Raw genomic sequence first — 13,028 nt, 5'->3', positions numbered from 1 at the left:
TGGAATGTTCTGCTATTTAGAGAAGCAAGTTTTGTTTTGCACCATACAAACTCTTTCAGGAAATAATTCAGGTGTACTGACCCTATTGAAATGAAAGGAAAAACCTCCTGGATGCTGTAAAGGTGGGAGGTCCCATACTGAAGCTTAATGCAAAAGGAGGATTAGCTACATGCAGTTTACTAATGACTACCTACCTCTCCTACCCGGCTGAGTAGGAAGACCTAATTACCCAGTTAATTTCAAGCACTTTACTCTCTGCATGTCCAGTAAGAAGATCATTCATGCAGGTGGTAACAGACTTTAATATTTCTGCTGTGCAGTAAGATACAATGACACTTGGTTAGCTTGAACACTTGGTGCTGTATCATGGTTTGGATTAAAAATGGCTACTGCCATTGCAGTCACACATGTTTGTACTCCAGATGCACTCAGGGGTTTGGGGTTGAGATCTAAGGGTGCTTGCCCAACACTAGATCTATCCCAGTGGAACCAGCAGCAGACAGTCAGCATGCACCTGAGCTGGTGGGTTGGGCTGGGAGGGGGGCAATGCTCCCAGATAAACAAGATTCTCCTACAATTAAAGAGTTATGAATATGTAATGGGCAAGAAGAAATTGCAGCTCCTCTCCTACACCCAGCTTTCAATTATTTCCAGAGCAAAATCTTAATTGACTGACCAGCAGTCTGACAAGCAACCTAAAGGAGACAGAATACAACAAGCAGCCTCCAGACTTTGGCTGAGGGAGACACAGCATAGAAAGCCTTGGTTTAATGAGAAAATATAAAAATTTCACAAAGATTTGTGATGTTTGTTCAAAGAATGCCAGAACAGCTTCTGCAAAGCTGTGATGTGGAGTCACAGCACAGAGCACAACCCAGGTGATGACAGAGATCAGAGCCATGAGACAGGTTCAGCTCTGGCAGGTGCTGGAGCTTTGGCAAGGCCAGCTCTCAAACTCACCCCCAGTCCATAAACTGGCTGTTAAAAGCTGTCTTTAAGCACCATCAGGTCCCTGATGCTGCCCTTTGCTCTCTTTGCTTATTGCAAAGGTGGCCATCCCCTTTTCAGTGTCCCTATAGATGTGCCCAGCTCTCCTTTGTGTGCTCCAGCCTGCTCCCAGGACATCTTTCCTGGACACACAGTAGAAAGTCAAGCCATGAGACAGCTTAGTCAACAGCTGGCCTCTGGGTAATAATTTAAAATTACAAACAGACTGAAAATTAAAACCTTTATTTCTGCATTTCAGTCTGCTGCACCACAAGCATAGATGGATCTCTCAAGGAAGTCCAGGAACTGGAACGACTTCCCATGGAACAAACAGGAGCTTGACACTGCTGAAGCATGAGTCATTTGGCAAAAACTCTGTGGCTCCACATAAAAGACAACAAATTTGGTCTGGGAAACTCATGGCTCCCCCAAATCCACTTTGCTCTACCAAAGCCCACACTGCAGATCAGTTTTGGAACGGACTTCCATTTTGAATACAAGGGTTTTGATGGCTGAGTGAGATATTTTTCTGAAAGGCTCAATTTGTGCTATTGTTAAACATTTCAGGCAGACACACAATGAATAATTTAATGTAGTAAGGTTAAGACAGCATCTTAATATCATCACATCGTTGAGTGCCAGCAAGCACTTGAGTTTACTGCCTGTTTTGTTGGGCTAGGAAAGAAAGCCTCAAAGGGAGAGAGGTGAAGAGCAGCACCAGGATTACCCCAGGAGCGCTCTGGAGTTCCAGCCACCTCTTTTTTTGCTGTAATAAACAAACACTAACACAACATAGATGTTACACACACTCTAAACTGTACCTGGCGTGCCTGACGTGAGAGAGGAGCATCAGCAAATTGGCCAGGCGAGTTGTCTGCTGCTGTGAGGGGATCCCACTCTTGGCAATAACCCACACCAAAGCCTCTGTGACCACGTTGAGCAGGTGGTGCAGTTTCCTGTTGCTTTCAGGTTCCTCTTCTGACAAGGGGAACATGCCTAACCAGAAAAGAGGAAGAAATATTTGCTGCTAATGAGGAAGAACAAGATGCTACGACTGTAGGGTTTTTTAATATGGAATATTTTAAAGCAATTAGAGAAGAAACCCTGACACCTCCCTCAAGACTGTACAAATGGTGCTCCATTTGCCACACAAAGCTTGAATTTGATGGTCCCATCATTTGCAAAGTGAGCAATTCTCCCAAATCCTCCCAAGACATGTTGTACATAGACCCTTCAGTCAGGTCGTGATGTGCTTTCCATTCTCCAGGGTTTTTTCCTCTGTACCTTGTTTTTTGAACTATTATGAACTATAATATTATGCTTGTTCTAATCCCTTCTTGTTGAAAAAAATCCTTTTCTCCTGAGTATATAGTAGGGAGAGAGGAGAATATGTCAGTGATACTGTTCAGAGTGACCCAGCTACAGATCACTAAAGGTGTCACAATACAGCACAAGTCTGCAGTGAGAAACCTTGAAAGTCAGCATAAACAAAACAAAAAAACAAACAACCAAACCAAACCAAACCAAACAAACAACAACCAAAGCCACCAAAAGGGAAAAAAAAAAAAGAAAATGTTTGTGGGTATGGACGAGGGAAAAAATCATCACTAGGAAGGTTTGGAAACACAAAATAACATTATTGATAAAGCAGAAGGGGAAAAAAAATCTCAACAGTCCCTCCAGAGATACCTGTGGGAGGACAGAGCTCCAAAACACCTTGAAAATTAGGGGAAAATTATTAATTTTGTCAAGAAAAGAGAGTAGGAGAAGAGAAAGGACAGATCTTGTGACCTAGGAACTTTGAAGAAAATGTGGCTGATGAATGTGGAATTTGGTTGGGGTTTTTTGGCTGGTTTTTTTTTCTGTTGTGGCTATTTCAGGGGAAAAAAAAACAGTTTTTGTTGTCTGTTGAAATAGTGATGTCCACAGAATCATAGAATCATCTAGGCTGGAAAAACTTTTAAGATCATCAAGTCCAACCTTTGACCCAGCACTACCAAGTCCATCACTAAACCACATCCCCAAGGACCACATCTCTACATCTTTTAAATCCCCCCAGAGATGGTGACTCCACCACTTGCCTGGGCAACATCTTCCAATGCCTGACCACCCTTTTGGTGAAGAAATTGTTCCTAATGTCCAACCTAAACCACTCCTGGTACAGCTTGAGGCTATTTCCTCTCATCATCATCATCATCATGGCTTTCCAATCCCTGATACCCCAGCCTGTGTCACTGCAGGAGGTTTTTGTGGCCAAAGTGCAGGGCTCGGTGCTTGGTCCTGTTGAACCTCAGGCTGTTGGTCTTGACCCATCAATCCAGCCTATCCAGGTCCTTCTGCAGATCCTTCCTACCCTCCAGCAGATCAACACTCCAACCCAAACAAATGGGCAGACAAGTGGGATTGCAGCTGGACTGTTCCCCATCAGTCCTGGACTAAGAATTATGCAGCAGCTTCTTGCTGAAAGCAGTAGATGTAAATAGTTTAGCTGCTATTTTGTTCTGGGATTTTTTTTGTCAATATTGACTACAAAATGTTCTGGGGAAAAATATAATTTTTACTGCAGGCTACCCTCAACTAGCAAACACTCACCTTGCATGAGAGGCTGCAAGGCAAAGCTCTTGTTCTGAAACTCATCTTGCAAAACTGTTGAGTATTTCCAGTCATTTCTAATCAACTCATTAGCATTAAATAGGAACATTTAAGGCCCATTAATCATCACTCTGTTGAGTAACTCGTATTACTAGAATTACTAGAATTAAGAATTATGGACAGGTTTGTAGGGCTGTACAGCAACTTTACACATGACCAGGATCCAGAGATAGGAGCAAAATTTCCCATTCAAAAGGACAGATCCACAGTCTGAGCCATGAGCCCCACCTTGTGAGAAGCTATCAGAACTTGGGGTCTTTCATGCAGTTCTTAGAACAGGACATAACCCCTAAATACAGCAAATGATACAGCTTAGAAGTTTCCTGAGAAAAAAATCTTTACAATCTATCAGAGACAAGTCCTTTCCTATTATTATCCTCCAACGTTTTTTTATCATTTGGTATTTTGGGCTTTTTGAGGCTGTCTTCCCAGCCACCCTCAAAATAAAAGGTGCAGTTTGGTGAGTGTTAGAGCCAAGCACATACTCACTGGAATTGAGGAGGATCATTGCCTTTACACACAGATACTCCTTGTGCTGCAGCTTCAGCTCTCGGAACCTCGAGGTCATGGCCAGGAGCATATCAAAGATCTCCAAAATTCCCTCTACACATTTCCCCTCATCCCTATGGAAACACAATCAACATGTTACCAAAAAAAGTAGAATTAAGGAACTGACTCAGAGAGAGGAAAGTCAAAGCATGAAGGAGGCTGCAAAAGACCTATCTTACCTCATCTTTGGGAGAATTTAAAAGGCTTTATCAGGAAATCTAAATTTAAAATTACAGTGGTATGAAAGGTCAGCATTTATAAGAAACTGGTTTTCTCGTTAAAATGCAAGCAGGATTGACCATAAGTGTGATCATTTTTCTGTATCCTCTCAGCCTGTATAATTCTGGATAATCAGTTTGAAATCCTGTAGTGCAGGGCACAGTACCACCTTGAATAATTTTCCAGATTTGTTTCACAAGGAGTTACCCACAACCAATAACATAATGTTTGTACCTAATGGAGGCCTCAGGACTTGACAAAAAAGAAAGACTTCCTGAAATAAGTTGCTTGGAATAACAAGACATTTTTAAAGAATAAAAGGACTCTTGTCCCTATCTCCTAGCATTGTTTTCTGTATAGGTATTGAAAGTTATTTGGGGTTTTGGTGGTTTCATGGTTTGGTTATTTTTATATTTGTAAGTGTTTACATAATGCAACTTTCTCCATCTTGGATATGAGAAGTGTTCCTATTTTCAGATCTGAAAAACACCTCAAACAAGTAACTCCTATTAGTTTAAAATTCAGCAGTGGCAATTTTCAAACTACTGAAGTTGCTGTTCCAGGTTTTTTTGTTAGTTTTGTTTTATGTACTGGATTTAAAAAGCAATCGAGCTTCTACAACAACAGCATTCAAAGGGAGGCTTCTAATATTCCTTGTAACAGGAGATTTTTTTTTTTTTCCTGTAATGTTTTTAAGATTGGACAGAGTTAAGCATAGCAGTGCAGGAGAACAAAAGAAATATACTGGATCCCAGGAGAAAGGTGCTGAGCCTTCAGGCTGGAGGCAGGAACATGCAGGTCACACCACCTAGGGGCAGCAGGTTCTGCCTGCAAAAAGTATTTTTTATTGATCCTGTGCTCCTCATAGCAAGGAAGAATATTAAACTTTAGAGAAGGACAGGCAGCTGCCAGATTCAAAACAAGGACAGAAGTCCCAGAGAAATATTGTCTGCAAAGATTATGAATGAGATGAAGGCTCCAGGGAGACCTCAGAGTCCCTTCCAGTGCCTGAAAAGGCTCCAAGAGAGCTGGAGAGGGGCTTTGGGCAAGGGCCTGCAGGGACAGGACAAGAGGGAATGGATTCAAATGGAGAGAGAGTAGGTTTAGATTAAAGATTAGGAAGAAATTCTTTGGTGTGAGGGTGGTGAGACCCTGGCCCAGGTTGCCCAGAGAAGCTGTGGATGCCCCATCCCTGGGAGTGCTCAAAGCCAGGTTGGATGGAGCTTTGAGCAGCCTGCTCTGGTGGAAGGTGTTCCTGCCCATGGCTGGGTGGTGGAATGAGATGATCTTTAAGATCCTTTCCAACCCAAACCATTCTAGGATTCTAAGTTCAATTAAGATAAAATCAATTAAGTTACAGACCAGGTTCATATAAGGATGTCCTGAATAAAATTATAGCATGTGCAGTCACTTGTAAGCTCCCACTCTGCCATGTCTTGAGGAAATTAAGAAATACATCAAATATTCTTACTCTATTCAGCACATATTAACTCCTGAGCAATTAAATGTACTGTACATTTTCATCAATTCCTGATCATTTCACTGAACAGTGCAGCATGTCCTTGTATTGAATTTTATATGAGCAAAAAACATTTATTTCCTCTGTTTTATAAATTAGATTTTTTTCTTATTAGCCAGTTTTGCTTATTTGTATCTACAACGATAATTATTGATTGCAAATCACAGAACTGGTGCAAATCAAATTTTCCCAGGTTGAAAAGGCTGAAAGACATTTTAAGACTACCCAAGAGATAAGATTGCTTCCCTGGCTTTTTACCAATGTGAGGCTCAGGTCAAATCCTTCTAAGGTTCTGTAGAAAAACATCCTTACTAATCCATAGTCTTCCTTCCTGGTACATGATACAATGGAAAAATAATCTTTAAACTTGAAAACACCCTGCTGTACCTTGAAAAAATATCCTTAGTATCCAACAGAAAGATAGGGGTCTTTAAATCCCTTTCAGCTAGTGTTCCAATGTTCCATTACAGCTATGTATGAAATCTGATGTAGTGGCAGGAACAAAAACAGGCAGGTTTCCTATTTAAAATAATTAAAATATTTCCTGTCACTGTATCTTCTTTTTAATGAGGGATGTAGGGACAAATGGACAATATGGTGCCTTGTGTTGCTGTATCGACAATTTCAGCATCTAGAGACTTGCAACAAAGGGAACAAAACCACCAAAGGATGTGAAAAATTGCAGAGAAACTTCACACTCAGTGCTACAGCAGTTCAGGAATTTGCAAGTTCAATAATGCTTTTAAAGCTTAGCATTCCTTAAGCCCCTGTAAGGATGTGGAACTTTAGGACATTATTGTTACAAGCACAAGTAAACGATATTGTTAAATGAAATATTAATAACATCTGCCATGCCTAATCCTCCTCCTCTTACAATTCACCCCACCTTCAGACATGCAAATATCAAGTGTTCTCAAGAAATTTATTCCTCTTACCTGTCTAATACAAGGTCTGGTGCAAAAATCAGTTTCCCGGGATGGTCGATTGATCTCCACATCAAACCAATCATTAGAACTTCCATCCAGCAGCTCTCCAAGAGCCTTACTTGGTCATACAGGCTGAGATCAATGAAGCCTAAAGTGATGCAAATAGCATAAAATAAATCAGTTTTAATAAAGAAAAATGAGTATATGAGAAACAAAAAAAAAACCCAGAAGGAATTAAGGGTTGTGAAGATAAGGGAGCACTGACATCCAAAATTCCAGGTTTCCATTTCAAATTGGCACAAAAATATTTGCTATTATCATATTCCACAAGATATTTGGAATAAAGCAGAGTGGTGTTTTAGTGCAATTAGTCCCATACAGCTGGTGAAACTCAAATGACTGCAGAGTCACCTGCCTTATGTTCTCATCCTAAAAGAGGAGAGATGTTAGAAGAAATAATGTGAGGGTGAGGCACTGGCACAGGTGCTCCATTTTCAGATGAGCTGGCATCTCTGACACTGCATGGTGACAAATCCATACAGCCTGGCCAGGGCACACAGGTTTCCTGAACTTCCTCCTGGTTGTCTGAGGTCTTAAAACACACACAGGACCTTTGGGCTGCCAAAGAATCTCTCTGGCAGTAATTTATACAAATATTTCATGTATTTTTAATCTTATTACACTACTCAGCTGGAAGATAGTCAGTGAGAAATGAGCTGGGCAATGCTCACTTTTATCATCTCTGAACGTGCTGCTTTTCAAAGCTGGTACAGCCTTGCCTCTGATTTTAGAAGAAGGGTAAACAGGAGCCTAGGAGTGGTACCTTCCCTCCTGGATTCCACTGTGACAGAATTTACTACAGAATGCACAGCCAACAACAGATCATCTGCCACACATGCTCATCATTTAAAACTGCCTTTAGGAAAATACAGAAGTGTAAAATAGCACAAAAACTGACAGTTTTCTGTTTCCTGGGAAACAACAGCCCAAAGACATTTCAGAGTATATTTAAATAAACGTTTACATCGGCATGCACTGATTTCTCTAGCATAAACAAGGAATTATCAGGTTTAAAAACTCCCTTGGTTGTCAGACCAAGTCCCAGGGTTCAATCTAGAGGTTCTTGAAATGCAGATTTATCACGCATGTCATCTGCTAAACTCATTATTATCAGCAGCAGGACGAGCTGTGGCCATTGAGCACAGCTGTCAGAAGGACTCCACTTCTCTTTTCCCTAACAATCTCATGTTCCAAAGGTCCAGGACAGCAAACCACCACCACAACTTTCACTCCAGTGTCAGGAGAAGCATTTCATTTACTCCAGACTACATTAAACTGATAATTTTTCTCCGAACATATTGCACATCCTTTGGATTGTAGGCTTTATTCCTTATAATTTAATTATAAATTGCTAAGACAGACAAGAAAAAAAGCTTGTGCTGGATGTGTGAAAACTAGAAAAAGACACTGCTCTGGCCAGCAACACACTAGGCTGCATAATGACTCCAAATTTCGATATTGTGACAACACCTTAAAGATTTGCAATAGAGGTTCATCAGTGAACCGTGTTAAACTCTTTTAGACTAGGTCAACAAAGCAAGAAGCAATTATAGAAGCTGTGTTTTGCTGCCTGACAACCAAGAATTCAAATACTTGGAGTTCAGAAGGAAAGAAGTCCAGATGTCAGCTTCTATTTTACTGAGCAACAAAAAAATATAACCCATTAGGCTGAAAGTACAGAACAAAAATACAGCAAAAAATTAATAACAGACTGTCATTAAATATTAAATATTAAAAACCCACAAAATGCAAACTTTTTTTTTTCCTATTTACGCAAAAAGTTACTGTGAATAGAATAAGGAAAAATATTTTTTTTCACCTCCAGTTAGTGTCAAAATATCCAATAATAACTCTGAGATGAAAATGGGCTTCTAACCCAGGTACACAAAAGCAAATATTCATCTTTTCAGCAAGTAAAATTACTGCTCACTGAGCCATTAGTAAAAAACTCTCTATTTTTTCCAAAGACATTACCTCCAGGAACCAGGCAGGGATGGACATGGTTACTTTCAGGCAAGAGTTTTTGAAAAATACAATTACATGTCCTGAGCTTTAGTCATCACAGCTTTTTAATGAGAAACAAAAAAGTCCAACAAAAAAATCCACATTGAAGTTAATGATCCAACTGCCATGTAATATGGCAGTGTCACTTATAATTGGGTGCATATTAAACATCACATCTATTTTTGGCAGTGCTCTAAAATGCTGTTTATTTCTGTTCTCTGTAACAAGAGTGATCATAAAAAAACCAAAGATGACAAAGAGTCAGCATTCCCAGGAACTGTTTTGAAGGGGTTTGATTGCTTCAATAGGTTTTCTTCATACAGTTCTCTTACTGCCAAGAAAAAGTTTTTATTTATGACACATGTTGAAAATAAACTAAAAGTGACTGATGCCAAAATTTGGGTTGGTTTGGAAACTGATCATGTAAAAAATAAATAGAATTAATCTTAAGGTTTAGGTTGAGGGTTGAGGGTTTGGGTTTGTGGGTTTGTTTTACCAAAAAAAAAAAAAAAAAAAGTCTCAGAGTTAGAAATTAATAATAATCAGAAAGTGGAAAAGATTGGGTTGGGGTTTTTTTCCCGCTGACATATTGGTTAAAATGAGATCTTTTTTAAGACTTATTTTCCTTCACAATTCACTTCCTACCAGATAAACATAAGTAAGTGGAGTCCTCTGAAGTGGCACCTTTCAATCACATTTGTATGATTAGACAACAAATTATAACAATATATTTTAACCCCTTATGATTACTTAATTCACAGTTATTTTCAGAGTTACTTAAGCCACAAAAATAAGCTTAAAGGATTTGGGCTCTTTTTGGCAGAGTTTTAAAACTTCCCCCATTAAGTTCAAAACTATCACAACTTTGCAGATGTGCAGCATGGTTTGAGATACTCTGGGGTGCAAACATCTCCTCCCCAGCAGCTGACCTGGAATCTGCACACTCCAAAACCATCACACCTGGACCTTCCAACACAGTCTCTGAGACTGCTCTGCTCCTGGGAGACGTGTTCAGCAGCTGGAGCTGGAACCACATCAGCCACTCCACCTGGACATGAAATAGGATGCACTTCCCTGACCACTAAATTCTTAATTTAAGAATTAAATGAAATGCTCTCCTCCAAGTTTGCCTCCTGCACTGTGCACGCACTGTGCTTCTGGAGGGAAGGGTTCCTGTCATGTTTTCCATGTGTGTTCTCCAGCAGCAGCAGCTCTTTACAGAGCACACCATGTCAAGGGCAGGGCACACACCAGCACACTCTGAATCCTGCAGCACAAAATCCAGGAGAGGATCCATGGAGTGCTGGCTCCCAGCAGAGCACTCTATCTGAAGCTCGGGATCAAGCTCCATACTGCTGTAAGTTCACCAATTCCATGCTTTTAGCTCACTTTTAGTTTTTAGTCTGCCTGTTTTAGTCACGGGTACTTCATGTAGAAGGAACTGCAAATGCTCACCATTTCTGGTTTGTGAGAAGTTAAATGGTTCATTGCCATGATGCCATGGACATATGTGAGACATTCCAGGCAGTCGTGCAGTGCATGTTCTGGGTGTTGCCAACAACCAAAAGAGCCCTTACTGATTTTTGTTTTGAAGGAGTGCACATGATGAATCTGAAATCAATACTGAGATCCACTAATGTTTTTCTGTAGCAACTCTGTCAAATGAAACTATGGCAGACATCCAGGACTTGGAGACCTTTCAGTTATCATCAGCTGTGAGAAATGGATTTGTAAAGGATTCTCAAAGCTTGGCTAAAAGCTCACACAGTCTTGTACATCTGTATGCAAACTCTGAGATAAGGTGTGCTTAATTAAAAAGGCCATGGGATAGAGAAGATGTTTTTGAGAGAGAGATTGAACTAGAAACAAGTTTCAAACAATGGCCTTGCAAAAAGACCAGATATTTTGGAGAATTAAAACTGTGAAAGACACATTCTAGCAAGACCTCGTGGGGTAAAATAATAGATGATTGGTGTTAAAAGTATTAGCACCATTGTTTGGCAAAAGCTAAAAGGCTGAAAAATATTAATAAGGTATTATACCCAGGAAATAAGTTGGCCTCTGATAGAATGGCGTAGAGTTAAAATCTCCTATGTTCACCCTTCAATGAAACTGATAATGGAATAAAATCTTTTAAAATGCTTCTCAGTTGTCCCATCTCTGTAGACCTGGGATTTTCCAACAACCAACTACTAGAAACCTTCTATCAGGACTCAAGGAAAGAATTTGGTGTTAAATGAACCTTCTAAATCAACTTAATCAGGTATTTATACCTGAGGTAAAAATTGCATACAACACCACCTCTGCTTTGTAACAAAATGAACGAGTATTCGAGTAAGAACAGACAGCAACCTGTGGGTTAGATTGTGCCTAAATTAAAATATATCCAGGTTAATTACCGAGAGCAATAAACTCTCAATTACTTAGGATGGAAAGCTTGACTTTCCGGCCGCGCACCTACCACGCTGCAGAGGAAGGACACATTGACCGAAACAAATAAAAACAAGCCTGAAATTTCTCACCGGGAATTTTCTTGGCCCAGCCGATCATGTGCACCAGCTCTTTGTCCGCCAGCTTGGTCAGGGACATCATCATGGAGGCCTCAGTGAAGGGTTTGCTGGGCCGGCTGACCAGCACGTGGGGCGGCTCCGCTTCCAGCAGCGTCAACACGAACTGCTCCGGGCTCACCGTGCTCAGCAGGATCTCCTTCACCCGCGTCGCTGCCTCGTTGTATTTCTTGGCTCTGCCCAGGCAGTGCACCCGCTCCTCGGGACCGCGGTGGCTCCGCAGGATCCGGTACCCGCAGCGTTCTCTTCTTGAGCCTGCAGAGAAATGCGGCCGGTTGCATCGGAAGGGTTTTCCCGTGGGATTTTCCTCCCTTATGTAAACCCAAATATGTGGGGAGAACATCCTTTCATATTGGATGTTCTAATATGGAACATTAAGTTTCTAGGACGTTCAGCACTTTGTCCCCACTGATTTCAGCTGAGGGCTTTTGTTTATTCTACTAAACAAAACATTTTAAAATTTTTGTTTATGAACGTCGGTTAGCTTGGTTTAAAAGTCCAGTGCAAAACTCCCATTGACATAAAAAAGCTATAAATCAGTTCTTTAAAGGCAAATAAAGATAGCTGATTGTAAATTTTGTTTTATACGTAAACTGGGGAATAAGACTTGAAAGTCTGGGCCATGTTACAGATTGCATGCCTCAGGAACAAGCACAGCTGGACCTCAGAGTTAGCTGGATGTTCAGCCAGGGTTTCACAAGATTCAACCCATTTTCTCCCCAAACCCCAAAAAGTCAGCAGGAGTTTCTCCAGAGGGAATTCAGAGAGCTACAATGAAGAGCAAACACCCTATGTGAAGTTCTGTCTGCAGAAGGCTATTTCTGTTGCAAAGAGCAGTCCTCTACATTCCCAGATGTAATTAATTGTTCATTCTGACAAATGTAAACATTGTCCAATTCTTGGTCAGTGTCGTTGGTAGCATCACTGTTACCTGTTTTTACATAGCTTCCAAGGAAAGAGTCTAAAAGCTTCTCTAAAACCACAATATTCATAAAATACTCAGCTATAGTTCTACTTCAGCTAGCAAAGAGATCCAATCACAAGCCAAATTAAAAAGAAGGGCAGTGGGGGCACAAAAAGTTAATTTCAGATACTGTTGACAAGGCTTTGTCTTGCTGAATAAGGTGTTGTGTGAATGCATGCTCAGGATCATGTGGCAGAGGAACCTCAGGTGGAGGTGGCTGTTCAGGTCACAGTCCTGTCACATCTTCAGTGGCTGCCAAATGCAAAGGCCCATCAGGAGCAACCTGGCTGAATAATGACCAGCAGAGTGTTCCAGGACTTTTAGGATGTGGACATTTCAGTTGCATATGGCTCTCATTCTCTCACTTGCTGCCTGTTCAGTAAACCATGTTGGATGCAGGAGAAAGTTAAAGAAATTCTCATTAAAGAAGTTATCAGTATTGGAGAACATATTTCCCTGGAAATCCAGGAGATTGGAGAAGACCGATAGGCAAAACTGGTTCAATGAACAGACCTCAGGCACAGAGCTATGCAAGTGGGACAAGCCATTTGAAACTGGAAGCATTCTTCAGCTGCAAGTCC

At 40.8% G+C, this 13,028-nt stretch overlaps 1 protein-coding gene across 1 annotated transcript in view; it reads right to left on the bottom strand.

Moving 5' to 3' along the window:
- The window catches only part of ESR2 (estrogen receptor 2), a 28,402-nt gene that overhangs the window by 381 nt on the left and 14,993 nt on the right, over positions 1–13,028 (bottom strand). The window contains exons 4-7 of the mRNA XM_062494826.1: positions 11,439–11,738; positions 6,862–7,000; positions 4,129–4,262; positions 1,809–1,983 (exon numbers count right to left, since the gene is read on the bottom strand). Coding sequence (XP_062350810.1) covers positions 1,809–1,983; positions 4,129–4,262; positions 6,862–7,000; positions 11,439–11,738 — 748 coding nt within the window. The remainder of the gene's footprint in view (positions 1–1,808; positions 1,984–4,128; positions 4,263–6,861; positions 7,001–11,438; positions 11,739–13,028) is intronic.

Source organism: Cinclus cinclus, chromosome 6 (assembly GCF_963662255.1).
Source record: "Cinclus cinclus chromosome 6, bCinCin1.1, whole genome shotgun sequence".
NCBI lineage: Eukaryota > Metazoa > Chordata > Aves > Passeriformes > Cinclidae > Cinclus > Cinclus cinclus.
Note: the sequence above shows the minus strand (reverse complement) of the source record. Positions and strands in the feature narration are given on the sequence as shown.